The sequence below is a fragment of the Manis pentadactyla genome, chromosome 3 (genome assembly GCF_030020395.1).
Source record: "Manis pentadactyla isolate mManPen7 chromosome 3, mManPen7.hap1, whole genome shotgun sequence".
Lineage (NCBI taxonomy): Eukaryota > Metazoa > Chordata > Mammalia > Pholidota > Manidae > Manis > Manis pentadactyla.
In genome coordinates this window covers 208,006,785-208,034,468 of record NC_080021.1, presented here as the reverse complement: position 1 = coordinate 208,034,468, position 27,684 = coordinate 208,006,785, and the positions used below count along the sequence as shown (strand labels likewise).

The 27,684-nt window shown below is 47.6% G+C and overlaps 1 protein-coding gene across 3 annotated transcripts in view; it reads left to right on the top strand.

Moving 5' to 3' along the window:
* The first annotated feature begins 7,339 nt into the window (after positions 1 to 7,339).
* The window catches only part of TRAF1 (TNF receptor associated factor 1), a 29,043-nt gene continuing 8,698 nt past the window's right edge, over positions 7,340 to 27,684 (top strand). Inside the window, exons 1-7 of one of the 3 annotated variants that reach the window (XM_036915484.2) lie at positions 7,340 to 7,482; positions 11,064 to 11,820; positions 13,804 to 13,888; positions 22,321 to 22,386; positions 22,856 to 23,266; positions 24,716 to 24,893; positions 26,295 to 26,443. In XM_036915484.2, coding sequence (XP_036771379.2) covers positions 11,681 to 11,820; positions 13,804 to 13,888; positions 22,321 to 22,386; positions 22,856 to 23,266; positions 24,716 to 24,893; positions 26,295 to 26,443 — 1,029 coding nt within the window. In that variant the 5' untranslated portion in view covers positions 7,340 to 7,482; positions 11,064 to 11,680. Of the gene's footprint in view, positions 7,483 to 8,476; positions 8,498 to 10,867; positions 11,821 to 13,803; positions 13,889 to 22,320; positions 22,387 to 22,855; positions 23,267 to 24,715; positions 24,894 to 26,294; positions 26,444 to 27,684 lie in introns of those variants that run through there. The other 2 variants (XM_036915483.2, XM_057498981.1) reach the window with 2 other exon arrangements.

The window sequence follows — 27,684 nt, the reverse complement described above, 5'->3', positions numbered from 1 at the left end:
CAGAACTTGCTTTCTTTTCCAGGAAAACCCTTGCCCTTTGGAACCTCTCATGAGTTCAGTTTATAAAGACATCCAATCCTGTTTTTACTGTCAGTTAAGGGGCCTTGGCACAGCTGCCAGTCCCAGGATGCTCCTCCTAGCGCTGGGACCCTCAGCTTCAAGCCTGAGGGACTGCATGGCCCACCCCACCCATGGCCCCCAGTGCTGCCCTCTGGAAGAGGCTATGGAGACGGGCTTCCCTTTCTGAGCAGGAGGGCCATCGAAGCCTCGACTCTAGCCATAAGGGCTCCGCCCTGGGCCCACTAAAGCCAAATGGGAAAAATCCAGGAGGCAGCAAAGCCAAGAAAACAGCAGGTTTGGATTTAAATCCCAGCTCTCCCCCTTCCTTTTCTGAGAACTCACTCAGCCTCTGTGTCTTAATCTGTAAAATGGAAACAAAACCACCTACCTCACAAGGTTTCTATGAGGACTGAGAATTTGTAAGCATAGCTTAGCACATAGCAGATGCTTGATAAACATTCCTCTTACTTCTTCCCCCAACATCTCTCTGTGTCTCATTATTAAATGTGGTGGGGATTCAAGGATAAAGTTGAATCTGGTGAAGTTGCCAAACCTCTGCCATCTGCTCCACACAGAGACCCAGGGGAGAGCAGAGGGCTTTTTTTTTTTTGCTGTGTCTGAGCTCTGTAAGACACTTCTTCGTTTATTATTTTCAACAATTAAAAAAATCACAAGGCCACTTAGTAGCTGCGTGCACTGGTACAGACCTGGAATGAGTCCACCGCCCCCAACCTCTTCCCACCACTACTATCTGTCTCAGTTTCCCCACCTGTAAAGCAATTGAGACGTGCCCCCTTCCCCTTCGGTAAGTACCCACTAGGTTGAGAGGACAGTGCCCAGCAGAGGGCGCTCTGAGTGTAAACTTCCAGCCAAGGCCCTAGGAAAAGGCACTGGGCCAAGGAAAATTCTAGTGGAAAAAACGAAGAAAAGATTCCAGGTTTATGAGTCCCAGACTTTGAAAAACAGAACTGCTGAGTTGTCTCCTGAGTTAGGGAAAAAGAGCACCACAGCCGCCTCGAGATTTCCAGGAAACAGTTGAGTTTGTGAAAGCTTTAGGCAAGACTGGCAGAGGTGCTGGCGAGGCCCAGCTGGGTTCCAATGCCCTGGGATGTGGGGATGGGCAGTGTGCTTGTGAGAGTGTTCAGGTGTTCAGGGTACGGTGCAGTTACGTGACTGGAATTACATACACTGTGTGTGTATGTGAGTCTGTATCATTACATATGTTCATGTGCCTTTGGGCAATCTCACAAGTATTTATTGAGCACCTTCTGTGGTCCACTGGGCACAGGGCGAGGCAATGGGGATGCAACAGCAAATAAAACACAACAAACTAACACAACAAACAAAACACAGAGCTGAGTCTAATGACAGACGCAAATTTGCAAGCATTTTATTTCAGAGTGCAAGCGTCTGGGAGGCGGTTCAAGTGGCATTCCAGAACACTGGCTTTGTGGTCAGGCAGCCTGCGATGTGAGTCCAGCCACCCACTAGGTACACATTGCTGGAGAGCTCCAACACTCAGTTTCCTTAGCTGGAAAATGAAATATTAAAATTACATCCTAGAAGATAGCATGTGTGTGTATGTGTTCAATGACTGGTCTCAATTATGTGCATGCAGGTCTGCACCTGGACAAGCACATACAATGTACAAAGTCCTGGTGAGCTACATGTGGGGCATTAGCTCATCTGCTTAGGTGGTATATATGGTGTGCCAGGCTCCATCGGAGGCTGCAAACAGTTGCCTGCAGACACAGTTTGTGGGGATGCTCATTTGGTTTAGGTTTGTTTTTTGGCTCACAGAGTGTTCTAAAAATCAAGACACTCCACATAAAAATCCAGATTTCCAATGTCTCTTGAAACATTGGAAGATCTGGCCATCCTGCAAGAATTTGCCTGTGTGTGCCTGCATGCCGTGATCTCTGCTTCTCATAGTGTCCTTCCCAGGAGCACCCTCCCTCCTGGCTCATCTCCAGGTCTGTCTTTGGAGGGGTTCCAAGATGGTTCAGGAGGGCTCATGTGCAGACATGTTCTCTATGAAATAAGAAGCAAAACCAAGCAAGAGCTGAGCCCAGGGTCCAGGCTTCCCCAGGCAGTTTCAGTTTCAGTAACCACTGGGGCCGGAGAGAGCTGTGGGCCCTACCCAAGGCTCTCTGACAGTGTGGCTGGACACTGGTTTCAAAAGATAGTAACCAAAGATGGCAGCTAGACAGAATGGCTTTTCTTGTTTATTTGATTTAGCATTTTTTAAATGGCTCAATTATAGCTCTAAAATGATTAAGACAATGATCTCCCCAGAAAGTGTTACTAAATGTATACACTATGGTTCTTGTAAAAATGAGTAAAAGGCTCATGGTAGAAGCCAAAAAATGTATTTGTTAAATACATTTTGGGAACCCACAGTGTGAAAGGTGGGATTGATATTTTCCTAATCTCCATGGATCCTCTTAAGATGGCAAATCAGTCCCTCTTAATAAATATGTACAGCTCCCCCCACCTCATTTTCATGTGCAACATGAAAGCTGGGCACAAGGGTCCCACAAAGATGAGCATGCCCTGCTCCCTGGCCCTTGGGAAACTCTTGTGGAGAGATATCCGAGGAGAAATGAGTGGAGAATGAGAAAGGACAGGGTATTGTTGAGACATATGGGGACAAAAAGGCACCAGAACATAGAGGAAGATACCTCTGGACCTGTGACTTACTGTGAAAGTTCGCTCCCCTCTCTGGGCCCCCATTTCCCCTTTTGCAAGACCAGAAGAACAGAAGAGTTGAGGAAACACCAACCCCACATTCACAACCCTCCCTGGCCCCCAGCTCGGCCATTCTTAGGGGGAAGGCAGGCTGCAGGCCTGGTTCTTAGCCTCTTACTCTCCACCCTACATTCTTGCTTCCAAGTCTTGGCTTGTGCTGGGAATTCATCTGGCTTGAGCTCTGAAAGCAATCCATCAGAGGAGGTTTTTCATGTTGCTTTCTTTTAAAAAAAAAAAAAAGTGTCTGTAGTCCAGAAAGACCAAGCATCTAAAGGAAGCTTCTAGCATTGTTATATGGGTTCCTATTCCAAGAGGGGAGAGCAGCCCCTAGACAAGTGGGAGAGTTGTGGCACCCCATCCCCAGCACCAGGATTTGAATAGCTAAAGGGTTTGCCCTGAAGGAGTCCTCTGAGGTCATTCTCCCACTTTGCAGATGAGACAAATGAGGCCCAAGGTTTGAAAAGACTTTCCCCACAGTACTGAAATAATGTCCAAGGCCGATCTCCTGATTCTGAGTAAGAGCTCACCCTACTCTGCTTTTTCTCTCAGGCGGAGTCCTCGGGACAGAGCGAGATGAGGACTACAGGACTCCATCCCCCCTCAGCCAGGTGCTGGCTGCTGTTGAGCTAGAACATTGAGTTTTGCTCTGCACCAGCCAGGAATGCAGGAAACCCAACCTCACAAAGGCAAGCAATACTTCCTTAGCCCAGCAAAAGGCCTTCCAGGCCAGAGTATCCACTTTTGGGAGAATCTTTACTGCCAGAAGTCCATGAAAGAACGAATTTGACATGTAGAGAAACCAATGTTTTAGAACAGGGCACACAGGGAAGCAGAGATGGCACAGAGAAACAGTAGGTTGGCTAGTATTAATCCAAACATGTTTGCCTTATTCATTATTGGCATCTTAAGAATTTGTCCTTATCAAAGAGTCCATCTGCCAAGCTCTTTGCCTGGACTACATGACCATCCCACACAAGCCATTGGCACTGCCGTCAGAAACTGAAATCCCCATTGCACTTTCAAAGTGGCCAGTCCCACAAATAGTTGGAAAAACCCTAAGGACAGTTCTGGAGCCTACAATTCAGAGAAGTTCAGAGAAGCTTTGTTCCTTTCTTTAAAATCTGGAAATCTATTGAGATAGGGAAAATCACGAGACACAGAAACTCCCCTCAACAAACAACCCCAGACTTCTTCTCAAATTTGTGTTAGAATGCTGTTTATAACTTCATCACAGCCTGAAAAAGGCCAGGCTGTGATGTTTTCTGATGATGGTGGGATCATCAGTAACTATTGTTACCTTAAGTAAAAATGTTTATGGATAGTGTCTTGCATATTAGTCACTTAGTGAGCAAATGTTTACTGATTGCCTCCTGCATGCCTGGCACTCTGCTAAGCCAAGGGAAGCAGTAAAGAAGCAATCAGACACAACTTTATTTTAATGGCTTTAATTCGTTTGATTTCCTATATTCATGGAGTTCATATATCCTAGTGGGGCAGAAAGAAAAAAACTTGTAAACAGGCACATTTTGTGAATTGCCAGTTATAATAAACATAATGAGAAACAAGATGGAGATTAACAGAAGGAAATTTAGGACATTTTAAATCATCTCCCCAAGGCAGAAAATGCCCACAACAGGCTATAGTTTTTACAGGATCATTGGTGTGTTTTTTTGTTTTGTTGTTGCTATCAGCTATGCAAAAGTTACACGGGGAGATCAAATTTGGGTGGCTAAAGAATTCAGTACCATTTGGTCTTCTAATCTACTAGGTGACCGATAACCTGTAATAGTCTCTTTTAATTAAATTTCCTGGTTCAGCAATCAGAAGTTATCTGAGATATTTAAGATTAAGAACAGGAAAGTTTTTCACTGTTTTTATTGAACAGAAGCCGCAAATATATAGAGACAAAGCATATTGCTGGCAATGAAAAGAAGGAATTATAGGAGCAAAATTGGGAATGTTTGGTATTTATAGGGAGAGGGAGTAGTAGCCCATGCCAGGCTCCACATTTTACAAGTTGTTCACAAAGAGGAGCATGCCCAAACGGCTGTCCTTGGAAGACTGGATTCATTCACTTGGTTCATTTACACCCAGGAGGGTAGCCATCGTACGACTACCAGCAGTGACTATCACAGCCACAGCTATAGTTTGGGGCTTTGCTTGTGACCTAACACACTATACGTGTACAGTGAGTATGTGTAGGGTGAAGTGGACAATGTCTGCAGAACTGTAACCACCCTCTGTCCCCTACACCCCTCTGTGGAGCCTAATTTCCTGCCAAGACAGGACTTTTGATTTCCTTCTCTCCCAAACTGCCCTCAGAAAAGACTCCTCCTGACCCTTAAATGGAAGTGTGGGTCACCATGGCTCACTCCTCTCCTCTCACTGAAGAAGCTATCAGTCTGTCTCTTGTTAAAGCAATGTCAAGAATTAAGAGGCTGGAGAGCAGGTTGGACTGGGGTAGGAGTCAGGTGGCTCCACTCATCTACCTGTACTAGGCCTGGATTTTGTAAACTGAAAGATGGCATGCAAAGGACCCGGGAGAGTATCTGTTTGATTCTTTTCACCTAACAAGAGAGGAAACTGAAGCCTAGAGCAGGAAAGTAACTCGCAGCTTGCCAGTGAGGAGCCAGGTGAGATATCAGCTTAGTCTGGACAAGTGGAAAAAATGTGCAAAGCCTGGAGTGAGTGCTCTTCCCCCTCCCGGCACTACCAAATACTGGTAGCTTGACCTGGACCGCAAGACTTAACTTTAAGCCTTAGGTTTCCCATTGGGAAAGTAGAAAATAGTTTGCTCACTTGGTGATTTTATTAAATGGAGCGATGCATGTGATACTCTTAGAGCAGCATCTGATATAAAATAAAGGGTAGTCACTATTATTGTCACTGTTAGACCCCAATCCTCCAGAAGCTAAGGTTCCAACCTGGTCCTCCCACCCTGCTCCGCAGGCTAATGACTTAGGCCAGTGTCATCTCTCCCTCCTCTAATGCCCTTGGTTAACAGCATCCTGAACTATAACACTTATAAAGACACAGATGTTGGTTGGAGAAAAGGTTGAATGGGCTGGGACAGCAGAGCCAAGCCAGGCCAGGAAAAAAAATCCCAGTTTCCACATCTGGGACCCGAGAACATCTCATTAGGTACATGATTTTTAAACTGTGTCCCTTGACCTTAGAGGTCAGGATGAGGAGAGATGCCTAGCACATAGGCTCCCAGCTGCCTGCTCTGCTTAACAGAGCATCTCTGTTTCTATCTAGCTTGTATATTTGGGCTCCGTGTGAGAAAGCATTCGAAGACACAGTCCTGCAGTTAATATACAGTTTGAAAATGCCAACACATTCTGTAATCTTTAAGGTCATTTTCCACTAAAAGAGCAAAATCTATGAGCTATTATTTCTTGAATTATTATTTGAGCATTCATTTATTTATCTTCCATCTCCCCTCTATTAACAATGGTTTAGTGGCAGGGGGGAAAAAAGAACACAAGTCTCCTGGCTCCTAATCCAGTGCTTACTCCAATATATAAATATATCCTCCAATACATCACAGATTTCAGACAGGGGCAGAGAGACAGAAGATACAATTCCTTTCATCCTAGTACCAAATTGTCAGGGCCTCGTCAGTTTTCACCAGTTTTCTATTCTGCATTTTAGAAGGGATTAAAAATCTCTACTGTGGGGAACAGGACAGGAGGTTGTAGGACACTTAGAGTGTCAAGTACTTCAAGGGCTCGTCACACATGCTCTACCATCTTCAGGGCAGAATGGCTCATAAGACTTTAATTGTCCAGAGTCCTAGCCATTCAGTCCTGAGCTCCTTGCAGGAGCCACAAGCTCAAAAGGCCACGATGCTAAACTAGGCAAACAACTTCAAAGTCAAGAGGCTAAGACCTGAAGGATTGGGGCAAATCAGAGAACAGAAGCCCTTTGGTGCCTCCTAGAACAAGCAGAGCAGATATGGATGGTAAAGGCACCACCAAGGCTCAAATATTTCCTGCTTCCGTGTGTTTGCTTTCTTGTTCCTCAATCATGGCCCCATGCTCAGAACACCAGCTCTTAGGCCTTAACCAGATGGACCATTTTTCTTTTTAAACGTATTTTTAGAAAAAAAAATTTTTTTTTTTTCTGCTGGATAGAGATGAGTGATCTCCAAAAGGTTTCATTTCCTTTCTGAGTCAGGTTCAGCCTCACGGAGCTCAACTTTGAATTTCTGCTTTGCCATTCCCTGAGCACTCAGAGGTCCTCCCGTGATGCCCCCTCTATTTCAAGAGCCCCCCAAAATACGCCAAGTGACTACAGATAAGTTTTTGGTACTTTCCAAAATTAAACTATTTCCCTTGGTAAATTTCCACCGAATGAGGTCATTAATCTAAAAACAGGATGTGGCACATGAAGAGAGTGAGTTGAGGTTGCCTATTCACTTACACTGGCTGGGGCAGAGAAAAGGGATGGTTGGGAGAGAGGTGGGACCAGGGAATGGCTTTTACAGCTTCCAAATCCTTCAGGGATTGGACTGAGAATCAATGGATTTTTAAATCACTCTCAAACTTTCAATCTTTTTCTCTTAGAATTGAAAGACCCCACAGAGGCCGCCTCTGATTAACCTTCCAGACTGCCTGTCTTGGATGCCCTGGAGACCCTCTGCTTGTGGGCAAGCAGACATCTTCCCTCCAGGTAGGAACCTGAGGCCCTCCTTTCACCGGCAGACTCTATCTGGCTGCACCAACTTCTCCCTCAGAAGCTGGAATAAGCTTCTGCCCCAGAAGGATAAGAGGCTTAAATACATCCCAGGTTGAAAAAAGTACAAAGAAACCCAAAGGAATAAAACACAGTTCCCACCTCCAGCTAGGTGTCAAGACAAAATATTGGACCCTAATAATAAATAGAATGTAGTGGGTGTCTCTGAGTAACTAAAATAAAACAAAATCAACAAATTTGGTTGGTTTGGGCAGCCTCACTCCCTCAGCTAACAGTCTTGCAAATATTGGAGGTCTGATGGAGGGCCGTTATCAAATTCACAGAAATAAAGGTTGTTCATATCTTTTAAACAAGAATTCTATTCCAACACCAAGTTCCATTACTATTTTGATCGAAACACACAAATCCACAGGAAATAAGTGGCTCTGTGTGTGTGTGTTCAGATGGAAAACAAAACCGATTCCTTATAACATCCAGTTTTTTAAAGCACCTGCCTTCGGAACTGCTTTGTACTGCCTCTTTGCTGACTGCTCCAATCCAGTAAGCTTGGGCGAGCCTGGCACTGTGCAAGGCTCTTTGCAGAAATCCAAGAGGGCTGAGACTCGGGTTTTAATACTGCTCACTCCATTCCCACGCGGGATTTCAGGCTGGGGACGGGGGTGGGGCTTCAAGTCCCAGGTCTGCATTCGCTTATTCTGCTAACACTTGAAATTCATCCTTCTTAGGCGCCAGGAACACAGGTTGGGGAAGTGGGGATAGCAGCGTATCAGTCCCTACAGGGAGAAAGAACCTGCGATGCCGCAGTCCCGCCTCCGCTCGTTTCCCCTCCAAGAGAGTGCTCGCCCTGCCCCCGTGGCGGCCTCGGGAGCCGGCTAGGGCTGCGGAGACCCGCCCCGGCCCTCCCCGGCTTCCGCCGCCGGGGCCACGTCCTCTGCGCACACCGGAAGTTCCCGCCGGGCCGCGGAGAGGCGGCGGCGGCGGTGGCGCTGAGGTTGGTTGCGCTGCGCCCGCCCCACCCCACCCGACGCCAGGCAGTCCCGGGACTGCCGGCGGCTCCCTCGCCCCGGCCCCTCCTCCCGTCCCCGACGCCGCAGCTCCTTTAGCTCTCGCGGGGCCTCGCCGCGCGGCTCGGACTCGCAGCTGCAGACCCGCCCCCGGACTCAGGGCCCAGCCCATCCTGCGGCACCCGGGGCACCCCTGGGGCTCGCTTATCCTCGAACAGTCCCGAACGCTGGGCACGCAACAGATGCGGCAGTAGCGAGAGGACAGCCACCTGCCCTCGGAGGGCTCACGGGCAGGGCTGGGGGACACTGACAGGCAACTCACATCACCGAGCCGGGCCGTGGTGGGGTGCGGGGCGCGATGGGATCACAAAGCCGGGCGTCCAACTTCATTCGGGGTGGGAAAGCCACTCTGGTCCAGGTGCGCCCCGAAGGACAGGTGGAAGGTTGCGGAGATGTGCGTAAGCGGCAGAGAGACTCCGCGCGTGCCGCCCCCCGTAGGTGTGCACGGAGATGGGAGCGGTGCAGGTTCAGAGTGGAAGGAAAGAGGTCGAAAAGATTATAAAAAACAGCCAAAGAAATGGGGGCTGGCGGAGGGGGCAGGGATGCAAACACACGGAGTTGGTGCGGGAAACCAAGGAATGGAAGGGAATTCCAAAGGAGGGGCTGGGAGTCCTGTCAGGTGCTGGCCAGAGCACTGGTTGGACAGAAACTGGGAATGTCCCAGGCCATTTGTTGGCCTCGCCATTGAGAAGCTTGGGGAGATTGTTCCCTGAAATTCAACTGAGGAAGTAGAGTGCCTGGGTAAACAATCTTTTCTAGAAGTCCTGTTAAAGTAAGGAGTTGTAGGGAGAGGAATTTGGGGTGAGAGTGAAAAGGGATTTTGGGCACAATGTGTGCTTAGGGCACAGGCTCTGGGTTCTGGAGTTCCCACTCACTATCTGTGAGACCTTGGGTTAAGTCCCCTAACCTCTTTGTGCCTCACTTCCCTCATCTGTGCAATGGGGTGATGACAATACCTGCCTCGGTTCCTGTGAAGGTTAGCTGAGATGGTGCTGGTAAAGGTGCTTAACAGTACTAAAAGGTAGTACCTATTATTTGTCACTTTTATTTTAGAAGAGCTTGGGCATATTTTGATGCTGATAGGAAGGAGTTGGTAGAGAGGGAGGCATTGATGCGGGGGGAAAGAAAAGGGACTAGAGAGATAAATCAGGTTCCTGTCTAGGCCAAACCAAGGGAGGAGGGAATAGATGGGGCTCTGGGGAAGTTTGCAGGTTTGGAGTATGTGATTAAGGGGTAGTCTTTTCTCCGAAGTAGTCCTCAGGACCATTTGCTGAGAGGCAGGCCAGGTGAGGGAACAGTTCCTGATTTACACTGCAGTGGTTCATGTCCTCTTTTGCCAACAGCCCCTGGCAGCCCCAGTATTGCCCCCAGGGAAGGGGATCAATTGAATTTAGGGTCAGAGGACAGCATCTGACCTTCCTTGCCCACTTGTGAGGCTCAAGTAAAGTTGATGGATGCGAAAACACGAGATAAACACAATTTACCATTTTAATTCTTTTCCCTGATCTTGAGTAGCTGCAAGCACTGTAGCAATCATCAAAATACAATGTCAAAGCCTTTTCAGCACTTCACTTGGGCTGTGCACCATGCCACAAATCCACCCACCATCTCATTTAGTCATCACAACAGTCAGGTGAAGCAGGTGCTGTTATCCCCATTTTACAGATGCAGAAATGGGGTTCAGGAAAGTTAAGGACCTTTTCCCAGGACCCACAGTTAGTAAGTGGTAAACTTGGGATCCCAACCCAGATTGGTCAGCCCTCAAAGCCCGTATTTTGAAACCACTGTGAAAGTTTGCAAAACCCTGGTAGCAGCCCAGCAGGATAAAAAGATGTGGAGGGATCATCTTTTCCATCTGATAGATGAGCAAACAGGCTGGATGCTCTGACCTCCATCCTGAGTTCCCTAGACTCCACCAAGCAGCCTTGCTTTTGTCTCTCGTGTGGGTGGAAGAACGCAGAACTTGAAGTCTCACAGACCTGGTGCTAATTCTGCTCCACCACAAGGGGCTTGTGACTTTGCACCAGGCATCTGGTTTCTCTGTGCCTGAATGTGGCTGCAGAATTCCTGGCAGGTTTGCTCTAAGGTTTCTGTAAAGAATAGGAAGGAAAATGTTGCCCAGTGCACAGTAGACATACCAGGAGCCATAGTTTCCAGACAACCACGGATTTTTGTCTCATCTGGCCACTAAGACAGACTCTCTGTGACTTGTATTTATTTAGATCTTTGTTCTCCTCAGGGCTGGGAAGTGGTAGCACCTGACGCAAGTATGTGGCCACTTATGACTTCCTGAGTGGGGCAGTAGGGGGAGGACCCTGAGCAGCCCATGGTCCTGAGGCCTTACTTCAAAGGAGAGGAGGGCCCTATGCCATCATGGGGACTGCTGAGGAATGCCTCCCTGCTACCTCTGGTTGCCTTGGCCATAGGGTCCCGGGATCTTAGAGCCCAGAAGAGCCTTGGAGACGACCTGTTGTAACTTTTTTTTTTTTGCAGATGGGGTCGCTGAGACCTGCTGTGAAGCAATGCCTTTTACCTGAGACGCTCTGGACAGGGCAGAAGTAAAGCACCTGGAACCTTCATTTTTGGACCTGCCTCCAGAACCCTGAGAATTCCCACCAGGGTGGTGAGCACCCCCACTGAGAATTCCAGGCTGCTCGGAGGTCCCTGAACACAGATAGGCTGACAGCTGTGGCTCTCTGGTGACGTCCTCCGGGGGAGGAGGTGGAGGAAGCCAGTGGCAGCCCGAGGATCTCCAACAGGGGAACTCTAACTGTGTTTCCTGAAAGTTTGTGTCACAGGTCTTTTTTTCTCTCTGACTTGCTGTCTTGCTCTGTCTCACTCTGAAGAATGATTGGATACTCTGAGAGCCTTCAGTCAGCATCCAGGGGATTTTTTGCACCACAAAGGGTAATTCCTGCCCCATCCCTGCTGTGACTCAGCTGTGACGTTGAACCACACAAACCAGCAAGAAGATAAAGTCATCATATTCCTGCTCACCAGAGAGGGTGGCCCAGGCCAGAACTTACCTCTTCTCCCAGCACAGACCCACGGGGCTGGTCCCCTCTTCAGAGAAGCTAAAACAGACCCCCTGGCCAGCCTGGGACCCCGGGATGGCCTCTGGTTCAGCCAGCAGCCCTCACCCGGCCCCTGATGAGAATGAGTTTCCCTTTGGGTGCCCCCCGACCGTCTGCCAGGACCCATCAGAGCCCAGGGCCCTCTGCTGCACCACCTGTCGCTTTGAGAACGTGAGGTGAGGGGTTGGAGGAGCAAAGGGTGGGTGGGAAGAAGGTGCCAGGGTCGGGACCCCTGATGGGAGGCAAGGGTGAGAGGAACCAGTGGCTTTGGGCAGGAGACCTCACCTTTCTGGGCCTCAGTTTCCACACCCTTTCCTCACAGTCCCTGGTGCTGCCCCTTCTGATTATCGGTGGAAGGAGAAGTAACCACAGAAAGATGTTAGCTCCTACAGTAGAAGACCAGGGTGGAGGGGAAGCTTCTAGGCCCAATGGGGCTACTTACTTACTGTGTGGTCTGTGCAAATGGCTTAATATCTCAAAGGCTCAGCTTCCTTGTTTGTGAAATATCTATAAAGCTGTTTTCTGCCTCCCAGGATTATTACAAGGCCCAATCAGTAACATTCAAAAAAGGTCTTGTAATACTGAATATAAACTCTCTTGGAAAATGACAAACTGCTATACAAATGTAGCTCTTTCCACAATATCACCCATCTCCTCAGACTGTTTGCTGGGAACACTTTGAAAGGGGCCAAAGATATCTATGTTTATACATGATATATTTAAGTATGTGTATATATTAAGCTATATATTTGGATATAAATATATGTTTATGTTTATTTAAAATACACATGTTTTATATATGTATATAAGTATACATATATACTGTGTCACATATATGTAATATATATAAATGTGTATATTTATATTTAAAATATAAATAGCTCAGAGACGTGTGATAGCAATACGATCATTAGTATCCCATCTTAAGCAACTGTTTTGCACCTAGTGTGTGCCAAGTACTCTTTCTTTGCATCTTCAGAAGAACCTGGAAAGGTGGATAGTGTTCTTACCCTGTTTTACAGTGAGCGCAGGGAGGCCTAGTGGAGAGATTAGGTCAGCTTGCCCCAGCTCAGCTTCCTGGCAAATGTGCTCTTAAACTGCCGGGCACCCACAGCATGACCTTTGTGTGGGACATTACAGCTTAAGATGCTGGGGAAACTGAATTGAGCAAGCTTGAAAAGTTCAAATGTTTTGACAAAGGGGGAGGCTGTGAGGAGGGGAAAGGTTGCGGCTGTGGAAAGACCAGGTTGAGGGTGAAGCAAAGTTTGACTGGTTTTACCATCAAGCTGATGGTTCTGAGTTCACCTCAGGCTTTTACCATGGGTCTCTTGGCTTCCCTCCCCATTCTTCTAAAATTGGCTGAGGAAGGAGCTGACTGGATGTCAGAGGGGCCCAGATCTGAAGTCTGAAGAGCTCTGCCTGGCTCTGTTCCTGACGCCCTCTATCCTTGGCCAATCCAGATGTCCTCCAAGGCCTCATTTTCCTCCCCTGTAAAATGGGCCTGACCAGGGGTTCTCACTATGGATCAGAGTCACTTGACTTTGTAAAAGTACATAGGCCCAGGTATCACCCTGGTTAGTCTAACCCACTCCTGGCTAAGAACCTCAGGTTAGAGATCCTCTGAGCCCTCTTTCTATTCTAATAGGCCATGGTCATCTATAATTACTTAAAATAAAAGATCAAGACCAAATAGAGGAACCTGAAGAGGGCTGATGCAGCCACACATCCACAGTCCCTTATCTGGACCTGTCAGGTCAGATGCATTTTGGAATTCAAAATTTTTTCAGATTTTAGAAAAGCAGCTCAGCCTGACTATGTAATTCTTCTAGTGGGTCTTGGGGCAGCACCTTAAAAGCAAGCATATTAATACTTCTGCAGTGGAACATAAATACACTAAGTAGCATAAGTAAGGGCTGCATCAGTCTCCAGTCACTTCAGGTCAGGTTTGGCCACCAAGGAAGCTCACTGCAAACTTCAGGAAAACATTGGGTGTCAGTGCTTTTGAGTTTTGGGAAGGATGAGTCTGGGATTGTGGACCTGTGCACTCATTGATATCAGCCAGCATGCTGAGCCGGGCCTTGGCCTTTGGAGCTATGACAGTGGAGGTGCCAGGGAATCGTGAATGCCTTACTCAGCAGGATTTGTTCATGTGTCCCCAGGAATGGTGAGGATTGGATCTGTCCCAGATGCAGAGGGGATGACCCCCAGTCTGTAAGCCCAGGAAGCCCTCTGTCTCAGGAGAAGGTATGTTGGCACAGCCAGGAAAGCATATTGGTTTGTTTTCTCCATTGTTAAGAATGAAGCCAAGTAGGCAGCTGTGCACACAGGCCCTGGCAGGCATCTCCCTCCTTGTCTTGAGTCTAAACCAAATTCATTTTGTAAGCAGTAAGGAGACTGACATTCATAGGGGTAAAGTAAAAAATCCTCCTGGCTGATCTGTGACAGATTCGGAGAGAGAACACCCGTCTGTACCAGGGATCTACAGACTACCTGCAGGCCAAATCCACTTGCCACCTGTTTTTGTACAGCCCAGGAGCTAAGAATGGTTTTTATATTTTAAATGCTTTTAAAAAGTCAAAAGAATTATATTTTGTGACACATGAAAATTATATGAAATTCAAGCTTCTGTATCCATAAAGTGTATGGGTACAAAGCCACCATCCACTCATTTATGTGTTATGTTATGGGTGCTTTTGCCCGATAGCATCAGAGGTGAGTAATTGCAACAACAGAGGTTTCAAAGCCCAGAGTATTTACTTTCTGGTCTTTATCTAGACAGCTTTTTCTATTCCCGCTTGCCATCAGGGAGAGGCCATTATCAACTCACCTGTCAGGCTCGGCCACCTGTGCTTCTAGGAATAAGAGACGGCTTTGGAAGTGTGAGGGGACAAAGAGACATTCTCAGGCATCACACACAGTAGAACCCACGACCTCCTGAGGTGGAAGAATTCTCACAGGTCATCCATCTAACCCAGAGGTTCCCCATTCCTACTAGTTCATGAAAGGATGATGAAAATAAGGAAATCATAGTGGGTTTTTAATTAAATTCCTTCCATTTATAGAATCAACCTTTATTCTGATACTATGCCCTTCCTAAACATGTCTTTGTGTAAATGAAATATTGATAGTAGATGATAGAATTTTTGGTAAGGCCATTACTTGGTAAAAAGAGATTGCAATCTTTATGTTACTCTCCCAATTTAAAAAACAAACAACCTTGTATTGGTCTATGAATACAACTATAAGAACCACTCCTCTAAATCTAACCCCCTCATCTTCCAGGTGGGCCCTGACACCCACTGGGGAATCTCAGTGGGACTCCAGTGACCAGCGTCCCACTGCTCAGCCACCTTCACTGTCCACACTGTGAGGCACCCAACTTCTTTCAGCCAAAGCTCCCCTCTTCCCCCACATCATGACCCAGGAGTTAGGATGGCTCTGTGTAATTCAGTGTGTGGCTGAGATGGCTCCCATGCCTGTCTCTCCATCTGTGAAGTACAGAAGCTCAGTTGGCGGTACCGAGTCCTTCCCAGGACCTGTGACATCCAGATTAGCAGTCAGTGGCCGACATGGCAGCTCACCCTCCCACCTGTGGAAAGCAGAGGCAGGCACATTTCCACACTTCCTTCTCCCTTCTCCAGAGTTGGGGGACTTTCTTGCCCCACCCAGATCTGGTTTTGAGGGATCTCCCATGTCCTCTCAGCCACCCCTCCCCCACAAGCAGTCGGCAGAATAATAGTAAGAACCCAGTGCATATTCCCAGAACTTAACACTCTGCAACCAGGTTCGAACTAATGAGAGAAACTAAACCATGGAATAAACCTTCCAGGCCTCCCAGTTTGAGCTGAGCATCTAATTGGAATAACCATGAGACATGAGCAGAACCATAGTCCTGCCTGTGGCTGCTGGGCTCCACCCACAAAAGAGAGGGCCTGGGCTAAATGGCTTCTAAGGTCCCTGCTTCAGTGCTCCAGGACTGTTGTTTTTAACTTATTTTATTCCTGCCTCAACAAAATTAATACACATTCATTGTAAAAATCTTAGATAATATAGATAAGAGATCTTTTAATATCTCTAATCCAGTGGTTTTAATTTTTTCATCTTTGTCAACATGAAATCAGGTGAAAATAAAAGTGCTCTGATTAAGGGGGAGCCTGACACCCCATCCTCTTAGTTACCCCATTTCTTTCCCCTGTCCCAGTCCCGAGGGACTCTGGCGATGCCTGCCTGAGGTCATGCAGAGCACAGTTTGAAACTTGCTGCCTTAAATCAAATGAAGTGGCTCTAATGGTGGAATTACAGGCACTCCAACAGGCTTCGGAGTGGGGGTCTGCCTTCATTGGGGCACAGGCTTTCTGGATGCAGGCAGACCTTCGAGCAGCATCAGCCCCCTCCCACCCCTGGCTTCCCCACCCAGTGCAGTCATCACTGTACCCACAATGGAAAGCTGGGGGCCATGCAGAGCACCAAGCCACATCGTGGAAAGACCAGGGACTCCAGTGGCTCCTGACCCTGAAGGGAACTTTGGGGGACTTTTGACCAAACAAAGTGGCTGATTATAAGTCAATACTTTAAATATGTAGTCACACCAAAGTTTGTGCATCAAGGGAAACCTGGGAAATGGAGGTGGAGTGGCCAGAGACCAGCTGAGCTAAGCCCAGAGACACCCATCCTTGCAAACACTTTCCATGCCTTCTGCTCATCAGTTTGTCCTCATCCTCTGACTTCATTAGATTAGTATCTCTCTAAGAAGTGCTTGGAGCCAGGGACCAATTAGCTAATGTAAGAAGCAGATACCAAGATTACCTTCACGTAGAAGTGACAGTAAGTAAGGGGTGATCCAGTGGCTGAAAAATAACATTCAATTCCATCTGCCTGCAACCCTGTGAATGGGGTTGTTTCTCACTCTCTTCCCTCTGAGGCTGCTCAAGAAGGTCAAAAGCAAGCTGGCATCTGATGCTGGTGGCTTACAATAATGCCTTAGCTTATTCTAGAATCAGCAAATGACAGGAGGTCAAGCTGTCTAGTCCAATTTCCATTCTGTACTGGATTCCTGCCAGGTGGCTTTATGTCCTTCCAGTGACAGGGAGCTCATTATCCTGTGAAACCACCACTCCCACCATGGGGGACCCTGACTCTTGCACAGTTTTCCCCTGAATTTGTCCTGAGCTGAAGTCTGTTTCCTTTGGAGCCACAAAAGGCAAGTCAGTCAGCCTCCTGCCCCCTGGGCAGTCCTTCATCTGTGGAAAGGCACTGACCACATCCCTCTGGAGTCTGTCCCCAGTGTCTATACATTTAGGGTAATTGTGCTCCCATTTATTTGTGTCCTTTGAAGTGTGAATGCCCGGAAATGAACCCCTGAACCCTCACTCTGCTGAGCTTGATGGTTGCATTTATAACCTCATCAATTCCATGACCTCTTGGATCGTGGGTGGTGATGATATCCCTGTTTTACATCTCAACAATATATTGAAGCTCAGGGCAGAGGTGTGTTGGAACCAAAGTCATATAACAAGAGGGAGGCAAAGCCAGGCTCTAAGTCCTACCTCCTGGGCTGGTGGCTTCTCCTCTATGTTACCTCAAAATGGTGGCTCACCCCCAATTGCTTTACGCAGGCTTAAGTAATACAGTCAGCCTTAAGTGCTGGAATCCACCAAGTGCTATGGAAAAACAGGAATGGGAAGACTACTTTCAACTAGGAGAATTAGGCAGGGCTTCCTGGAGGAAGTGGCAGTTGAGCTGAGCCCAGGTTGCCAGAGAGGAAACTGGCCCAGGTACAGAGGAGGGCAGGAGCTGGCAGTCCGAGGCAGACTGACTGCCCTGTAACTGTAGAGTGCCTTTCAGCATCAGCTGGGACCTGAGCAAAATCAGCCCCTCCAGGCATCCAAGACTTCAGCCAGCCTCTGTGCCCAGGGTGCTGCAGGCCCCGTGTTCTGTGCTGTGGCTCTACAGAGGCAGCTCTCATGCTCCTGGCACCCTCTTAATGCTCATATTCTTTGAGGCCTACAGATCCCAAGTGGGAGACTCTTGACAGGACCTTCTACTGACCCTGTCACAAGGGGCCTGGGTTAGCACAGTGGCTGGGAACACCACACACCCCCAGGCTTCTCGGATATGGACAGAAGAAGGAGTGTTCCCTCAGGGCTGGGATTTTGTTTTCTGTTTCCTCCTCAGAGGAAATTCCATGTGAATTTTATTTTTAGCAATTTGCAAGCAGTGAGGCCACTCACACAGGCCACTTGTGGCTCCAGACATAGACCAGGCTTCGCCCAGGACAGATGCCCCATTCTTCTGCAACCCCAGCCTCCTCTGAAAGGGTACCTCTTGACTACCCTTGGGTCAAGGCGAGGACTCCCCATGGGGAGGAAGGACCCTGGTTGTGGACTCAAACCCATGGCCTCTATCTTGCCTTTGCCCCAACTTGCATTACCATGTATAAGAGAAGCAGAACCTCAAGGCCCTGACCTCTTCTCCATGACACTGTGAGATCTGATGGGGTGATGCTCACACAGGTGCCAAGGCAGCAAGCCCTTGCAAGTCTCTCTAACTATGGCAGAGAAGACCCAGAGTTGGTCAGCTCCTCAAATGTGAAGCTTGGTATGACTTCAAGCAAGCCATTCATCCGGGTTTCCCATCTCTATTAAGGTGAAACTAATATCTTGCCCTGCTGGCTGCAAAGGATTGCAGGGCTCCTGTGAGGTAACCTAAAAATGCTTTGGTCCTATATAAATACAAACACATGTAGGGATGTTCTACACTTCCCCTGGAAAACGCAATGGGAAAACGGAATTTTACAAAATTAGTCATTAAGACTTTAAGATGTGAAGTATTAAATGAGATTTATGTATATGATATCATGGGGGAAGAAAAAAAGATGTCCCCAAGGGCAGTGCTTAATTCATAGGGATAACAATCCTAGTAATAGTCATAATAATAATGGCTAACATTTACTGAGCACTGCATTAGGCAGAATGACGCTCCCCAAAGACTTCTGAGTCTTACTCCCCAGAACCTGGGAATATGTTACCTTCCATGGCTATGTTAATCCACTTGGATTGCTATAATGAAGTACCATAGACTAGATGGTGGAAACAACAGAAATTTATTTTTGACAGTTCTGGAAACAAGAAGTTGAAAACAGGATTGGGTTCTTCTGTGGTCTTTCTCCTTGGCTTGTAGATGCTGTCTACTCCCTGTGTCTTCCTATCATCTTCCTTCTGTGTGTCTGTGTCCCGAATTAACTCTCCTTAGACACCAGTCTTACTGGATTAGGGCCCACCCTGATGACCTCATTTTAATTTAATTACTTCTTCAAAGACCCTCCAAATGCAGTCACTTTCTGGGGGTTAGGACTTCAATATATGAATTGGGGTGGGGAAGAGCTCAGCCCACACAATGGCAAGAGACTTTGCAGGTGTGATTAAATTTAGGATATGGGGATGGGAAATTACCCTGGATTACCTAGGTGGTCCAGAGTAATCACAGGGTCCTCATAAGAGGGAGATGAGAGTCAGAGTCAGAGAAGGATTGGAAGATGATGCACTGTGGCTTTGAAGATGGAGGAAGGGACCATGAGCCAAGGAATGCGGGCCACCTCTAGAAGTTGGAAAAAGCAAAGAAACAAGATTCTCTCCTAGAGCCTCCAGAAGGAACACAATCATACCAATACCTTGATAAGACTTCTGATCCAGAACTGTAAGATAATAAATTCGTGTTGTTTTAAGCCATGAAGTTTGTCGTATTTTGTTACAGTAGCAATAGGGAACTGATACTAGCACTTACATGTATTATCTCATTTAATCCTCAAATAACTCTGTTTTAGGGGGTACTGTTATTATCCTCACTTTCCAGATGAGGAAGCTGAGACATGACTCTTCCAGGGCCACACAGCTAGTATGTGAGGTGACCAAAATGGGCTTTGCACCCCAACGGGCTGGCTCCAGAGCCTACCCCCTGAGCCCCTTTAGCACTCCAAGGAATGGGTGACTGATGATGGGACTATGAGCAGCCTGGCTGACCACTGAGGCCTCTGAAGGACCCCCAAGACACCCTGCCCCTCTCTGTCAGCCATTGGAGGCTGGTCACAGCCCACACCTATCTACATATCATAATGTTCATATAGCACTCCACCCTGCACCAGATGTTCAGTACAGACACAACACAGGCAAGGCTCAGCTGCTGAAAGAACGCACGCCCCTCCACTTGTGGGGTGAGGTAATGTCTGGAATTCCATCATTACTTTTACCATTTTCACCTTTTCTCTCTAGGAGATGGAGATGGGAGATTACCCTGTATTACCTAGGTGGTTCAGTGTAATCACGGGGTCCTCATAAGAGGGAGACGAGAGTCAGAGTCAGAGAAGGATTGGAAGATGACGCACTGTGGCTTTGAAGATGGAGGAAGGGACCATGAGCCACGCAATGCGGGCCACCTCTAGAAGCTAGAAAAAGCAAAGAAGCTTAGAACCATAGAGAACTGGTTCAAGCTTAGAACCATTAGAGAACTGGAATCATGGACTTGTAGGGATTTTTAGGGTCTGAAAGGTTACCCCTGGTCCATTCACTCTGAAGCCAGGTCCACACCCAGCATCAAGCCTCTGTTGTTACCACAGGCCAGGAAACTTCCTGCTGGGAGAGGCTTTCCTATTGCACCCCAGAGCCAGCATGGTATCCCTGCCTAGGCTGCCCGCTGACACACCAGTAAAACAACTGTTTTCTATTGTTTGTTGAGAACAACTCGTGCTGTAGCCCAGGGTGGTGGGGGCCAAAGCCAAGTAGCTCTTGCTGGGCAATATGCTCTGTGCCCAAGCCAACTGCACTCATTAAGCCTATAGCTCTCACTTATTTTACCTTTAAAGAATGCCTACTAATGTGGCTTTGTATTTGCTCAGCCCAAAACACCTCTGCCCTCCCCTCTTTGATCTAAATGTCCCTTCATTTTGCCCCATAAGATTATGCTTTAAAAAAGGAAAGCTCTTGGAAACTCAAGATGTTATTATATGCAATAAAATTCACTCAATTCAAGTGTACAGTTTGATGAAGGCCAGTAAATGTGTACACTCATGTGACCACTACAGTCAAAATAGTGAATGTTTCTGCACCAGAAAAAGCTTCCTTTTGCTCCTGGCTAGTAAGTCTACTCAAGCTGCATCCCCATGCAGCCACTGATCTACTTTCTGTCACTATAGCTTTGCCTTTTCTAGAACCTCATAAGAATGGAATCATGTATGTAGTCTTTGTGTTTGACTTCTTTCACTTAGCGTACTGTTTTGAAGTTCCTCCATGTTTATTGCGTATTTTAATAATTTAGTCCATCTGATTGCTGAGGAGTATCCTAGAGCATGGATATACCACAGTTTGTCCATTCTCCAGCTAATGGATATTTTGATTGCTTCCAGTTTGGGGTTATTAGGGATAAAGCTACGATGAACATTCACAAATGAACAAGGATGTATGTTTTCAGTTTATCTTGGGTGAATTCCTAGAAATGGAATGTGTGGCTTGTATGATAACTTTATAGGCATGGTTTGTAAGTAAGTTACTTTGTGAGTTCAATTTAACTTTGGGAGATAATTCCATGGGTTTTTCCAAAGTGGCTTTACCATTTCTCATTCCCACTAGCAAAACATGAGTATTACAGTTCCTCCACATCTTCACCAAAATTTGGCATTGTCATTCTTTTTTAAATTTCAGCCATCTACTGAGTGGGTAGTGGTATTTTGTCATAATTTGCATTTCTCTGATGACTAGTGATGTTGAGCATCTTTTCATAGGCTTGTCTCCTTTTGTGAAGTAACTGTTCAGTATTTTACCCATTTTTATTAGTTTTTTTAAAAATACTTTCTGGATTCAAGCCCTTTACTTCTATTCTGGAAAATTTTCTCCTAGTTGCTTATGGGCTTATTCTTGATAAGAGATAGTGTTATGGCATGGGAAGGGCCCTGTGGCTATGCTGCTCCCTACATACTCCTTTTCTGCTGTGAGCCTCAATTTCTTCATCAGTAAAATGGGAATAAAAAAATCTACCCTGCCTTCCCCACAGTGTTGTTAGGGGCCCTAGGAAGAATTATAACCATGAAACCATTATTTAAAACTCAAACCTATAAATAGGTTAACAGTATTGCCAAGTTGCTGTTGAGTACTGAGACCCTTCTGTGTCCCTGTCCTCTGGAAGGGACATTGGTGCGAGGCTGGCACATCTCGGTTAAGGATGGATTGCCAAGGAGGGATACAGATGGAAATTGTGAGAACCCCTGGGATTCAGGAGGTGGGAGGTGCTCACTTGTGCAGCCAGCATGTTCTGAGTGTCTCCTCTGTGCCAGGCACTGCCTTCAGCACTGGGAACACAACTGTGACCCTACTAGGGCCCCCACATTAGTGGGGGGCAACCAAAGAGTGAATGATTACAGGGCTGGGTAGAACATAGCCTGACAGGAGTAGTAGTTTGCCCAGAATCTCAGTGGGAGCCCTGATCCTGTTTTAAAGGAGGGTCACAGAAGGGCTGAAGCTCAGAGGGTGGAAAGGAGTCAGCCAGGCAGAAGGAAGAGTATGTGTAAAGTTAAGTGGGACAGCTGAGCTCCTACCCTGGTGGATTCTGATGCTTTGCAGAGAGCCCCAGTGATGGCCAGCAGGACCCCAATCCCCCATAACATCCAGTGACAACGTTATTATTTACAGGACCACCCGGAGGTGACTGAGGCTGAAGCTGTTTGCCCCTTTGCAGGTGTTGGCTGTTCCTTCAAGGTAAGCATCTGAGTGTGAGAATGGAGATCTGTCCACTCCTGTCCCAGATCTCTTGATTTTCCCACATCAAGCTACTCCTCAAATGCCTCTTACATTAGTGATTTTCCCAAGCAAAAGATCTCAGTAGCAAATCATCTCCTTACTCTGGGAAGTTCTTAATGTCTCACCTGAGCATTGTAGGTAGCATCACTAAAATGGCCCCCTTGCCTCTCTCCATGGTCCTGAATCATCACTGAGCTCAAGGGCAGGGCAGACTTGTTGTGGAGGCCAGGATGCCCATGGCTTACCTTGGGCATGTCTGATGTCAGGGTCCTCATCCAAATCCCTCTTGCTACACACAAAGCAACTTCCCCTTTGCTAGGCAAATGAAGCTGACTTTCCATGGCAACCTTCGGTGGTAGGACACTCCACTGCTCCCTGGTCCTCCCTTCACCTTCTGTTTTCACTAATTGCCCTACTTTTTTGGCAGGGGAACCCAAAATTCATGCAGGAGCATGAGGTAACCTCCCAGGCTGCCCACTTAAACCTGCTGCTGGGGTTCCTGAAAGAGTGGAAGGCCCAGCTGGGCTCTGGCCTAAGATCTGGGTCCATGGCCCTGGAGCAGAATCTGTCAGACCTGCAGCTGCAGGCAGCCGTGGAGGTGGCTGGGGACCTGGAGGTGGATTGCTACAGGGCACCCTGCTCTGAGAACCAGGAGGAGCTGGCCCTCCAACACTTCATGAAGGAGAAACTCTTGGCTGACCTGCAGGGGAAACTACGTGTGTTTGAGAACATTGTTGCCGTCCTCAACAAGGAGGTGGAGGCCTCCCACCTGGCCCTGGCTGCCTCCATCCACCAAAGCCAGCTGGACCGTGAGCACATCCTGAGCCTGGAACAGAGGGTGAGCATGGGAGACAAGTTTTCCTTCAAAGCCAGCTCAGGGGCTCCCCTTTGCCCCATCTTTCTCTAGAGCAGTGGACCAGCTGACCAGCCTTCCTTCCAAGCATTCTTCCTGCTCAGAGCAGTCACCTCCCCATCAAAAAGTATGTCTCCTGTGTCCCAAGATCTTCTAGGACTGAGTCAGCAGTTGCAGTCAAGTTCAGACTTCCCCATCCAGTGCTTCATTTCCTTTGCTTGAACTTCTGCGATGGGATATTCCCTCCCCAAGCTTCTTTTTCCATTGCTGGGTATTACTCACTATTGGAAGGTTCTTCCTCATACTATACTAAAATCATGTCTTCCCTGCATTATTCCTGGCCCTGCCCCTCATAGCCCACAAAATAAATCTGCCTTTTGGTCCCCACAGAAGCCCTTCAGAGATGAGCAGTCAGTGATTATATCCTACTTGAGTGTTTCCTTCTTTAGGCTAAACACCCCCAGTGCCTTCACTCCTTCATCAGAGCACATTGTTTCATGCTGTCCTCATATCCTCTGGCTCAGTCTCTAAAGGATTCCACACACTCAGAGTCGTGGTCCCAGACCACTTCCAATTCCACATAAACCAGTTATCTGACAGTTCTTGGTTGAGTAGGACTGCCCCCTCCTTTGTTCCAGAGCTTATGCTTTGTTAATATAACCAGCAACCATGCAGATGTTGCTTTCTTTCCCCAGCATTGTAACATCACTGTCTTATGTTGAGTTAGGTATGGAGTTTAGTTTTAACTCCACCATTAACTTACTGAGCAAGTCACCTCCCCTCTCAGGACTTAAACTTTCTCATTAGTAAAATTAGGGATTCGGTTTTCTTTAAGGACACTCACTTCCATTCCTGACTTCCCTACCAGAACACACCCAGGAATAAATTTGTATTCTTTCAGATGTCATGGGGAAACTTACCAGAAGAGCCAGGTGCTGGGTTCTATTGACTAAAGCCTTTACTCATATAACTCTTGCCCCAGTTAGGTGGGCTCTCCTCTGAGGGCAGCATCCATGTCCTCAGTTCATCCACAGATTTCATGGCTCTACTTTTACATGCCAAGCACTGTGCAAGGCATGGACACAGAGATAAAATGGGCATGGCTCAGCCCTCAATTGGAAAGATTATCTATCTGATAGGAAAGGCAGAAAAGTATCTATCATAAGACTATTGTAAGGGTTCTGTAAGAACACAGATGAGAGAGAGAGAGAGAGATGAGAGAGACCAGCTGAGCTAGGGAAGTGGTTGAAGTTTTCCCAAAAGAAGCACCAGTGGAGAAGGAAAAGAAATTCCAGGCAGGAGGCAGATGCACATGCCTGAGAGAGGCCTGGTAAGGAAGGCATATTTTGGGCAGCTCTATCTCCATGTCCTGCCATCCCCACTCCATCCCCAAGCTGGGTCCTGGTGCCTCTTGCTGAATGGCCTTCCCCACAGGTGGTAGAGTTGCAGCAGACCTTGACCCAGAAAGACCAGGCCCTGGGTAAGCTGGAGCAGAGCCTGCGCCTCATGGAGGAGGCCTCCTTCGATGGCACCTTCCTGTGGAAGATCACCAATGTCACCAGGCGGTGCCATGAGTCAGCCTGTGGCAGGACTGTCAGTCTCTTCTCCCCAGGTAACAACTCCCCAGGGGCACAGAGACCGTTGGGAGAGGCCCCATAGGCCCAGAAAACGAGCAGGGGAACCAGGGGAATCTGTGACAGCCGTACTGCATCCACTTAGACCAGTGTCCGTTCAGGCCGCCTACATGCTGGACCCATGGAGATAGCAGGCTCCCTGCTCAGCCATGCGGAGCATGGGCTGTTTGAACTGGGCACACCTCTACCTCCCTGAATGTTGGTCACATTCTACAAATAGGAATAAATTGTTATCTACTTCATTTGAAAGAGAGTGTGCTCATTCACTCATTTGTGTAAGTGAGAAGAATGCAGGGGAGAGTTTTCACCAGTGAATTCTGTGGGACCCCTGCCCTCAGAGGAAGGTCTGAAATAAGACTTGTGGGAACTAAAACAACATGCATATATGTACAACTGTGGGTAGCATGTGATATTGCACAAATCGGGACAGTTTATCCATTTCTGGGACCTCGGGGCCTGCCACAAAGTTTTGCATTAAGTAATTACTCAGTAGCTGTTTCTCTTAAATGATATCTGTATATCAATGTATATATGTGTGCATAAAATGTTCAGACCTGTGTGCTTTTCCCCTCACCTAAACGTGTATGAGTCTAAGTGTGTGGATTACAATTTTAACCTCTCACTTCCTACCTTTCCTATTAAGCAGCAACTCGACACATCCACGAGGGATTAAGAGAGGCTCCGGCGTTCACCCCAACCACAGAGCAGGGCTGGGTCCCAAAGTCAGGTCCCTTTCCTCGGGAGCAAGGGCAGACCCCTTCACAGGGCGGCCTTGCCCTCTACATGTGGGCTTTTCCCCCTCACTTCCTTCCAAAGAGGGAAAAAACAAGCAGTGTCTCTGGCTTCCTGTTCTACTAAAACCTAAGGGGCAGAGATGAGTCAGCCTGTTGGCCTGTCCCTTCTCCACCCCTTCCTGCCTGCCCTCCCACACCCTGTCCCCACTCTGCCTCTCCCAGAGGGGCCCTCATGGTGACAGCCACTGGAACCCACACTTGGATGGCCCTTTCAGATGCCCAGGGAGAAAGCGCACGGGCCTCTGTGCTTAGTCACCAGGGGATGATTCATCCCTCAGGGGCCTTTGCTAAGGGTGGCTAGCAGACACTTAGGCCTCACCCCTGCAGTACTAAGTCAGAAACTCCAGGGCTGGGGCCTGGCATCTGATTCTGATGGCCTTTTGACAGCCACTGGGCTGAATGATCTCCAAGATCTGGGTCCTCTTGACACTCCAGAATTGAGAAGAATGCTGGGCTCCAAGCCCAGATTTCTTAGTTTTGAGCCACTGGCCCTGGGCATGCCTCACCACAGGTCCCAGTTTCCTCATCTGCAAAGTCCAGCACTCTCCAGCTGCCTCTGTGCTGACTCTGGCTTCCGCATTTCAGCTTTCTACACTGCCAAGTACGGCTACAAGCTGTGCCTGCGGCTCTACCTGAATGGCGATGGGACGGGAAAGAGGACCCACCTGTCACTCTTCATTGTGATAATGAGAGGGGAGTATGATGCTCTGCTGTCGTGGCCTTTCCGGAACAAGGTATGGGCCAGGGGAGTGATGGGGGTGGGGTGGGGAAACCTGGCTCCTGGTTCTGGCTTAGCCATGAATGTGCCGTGTGACCTGGGCAATTCCTTGCCCTCTCTGTGTTATCAGTTTCCCCTTTTACAAAACAAGAGCCTGAGTTTACACCTAGTAGCCAAGGATCTCTACAGCATCAGTGTCCAGGGCTAAAATGCCTGGACCAACACCCCTAGAAGGGATGTGAAAATAAAATTCTTGTGGTGGGGTGAATGGGGAAAACTTCCTGGAGAGCACTGTGGGGCTAGCCTGAATGGCAGCATTTTCAGAAAAAGAGGAGGCAGATACCACTGCACACCTATGAGAATGGCCAAAATCCAAAACACTGACATCACCAAATGCTGATGAGGATGTGGAGCAAGAAGAACTCTCATTCATTGCCCATGGCACAGCCACTTTGGAAAACAGGTTGGCAATTTCTTATAAAACTAAACATACCCTTACCATATCATCCTGCAGTTGTGCTCCTGTTGTTTACCCAAATGAGTTGAAATTTATGTCCACAAAAAACCCTGAATGTTTGCACATGAATGTTTCTAGCAGCTTTATTCATAATTGCCAAAACTCGGCAGCACCCAAGATATTCTTCAGTAGGCGAATGGATAAATAAACGATGATACATCCAGACAGTGGAATATTATTCAGCAATAAAAAGAAATGAGCTATTAGCCCATGAAAAAACATGGAGGAATCTTAAGTGCATATTATTAAGAGGTAGGTGCCAATCTGAAGAGGCTATGTACTGATGACTCCAGCTATATGACATTCAGGAAAAGGCAAAACTATGGAGACAGTAAAAAGAGCAGTAGTTGCCAGGGCTTGAGAGGAGGCAGAGATGAATAGGCAGAGCATGGAGCATTGTTAGCGCAGTGAAACTATTCCATATACTGTAATGGTGGGTATATGTCATTATACATTTGTTCAATGCCATAGAAGATACAACACCAGAGGTGAACCCTAATGTAAACCACGGACTTTGGGTGATTATGAATTGACTGTGACATCCAAATTTGCCCCTTCCTGTTGGATAGAACATCTTCCCTAATCATAGGCAGCCTCTGAAGACCACTCAGGACACCAGTGCATCTGTTTCTGGATCTTGCCATACTCCAGGTCCCGTCCTTATGTTGCTTCTTTGATACCTAATCAATCTGAGCTCAAGGTCAGAGGGGCTACACAGGAGACAGACTCAGCCCAACTCT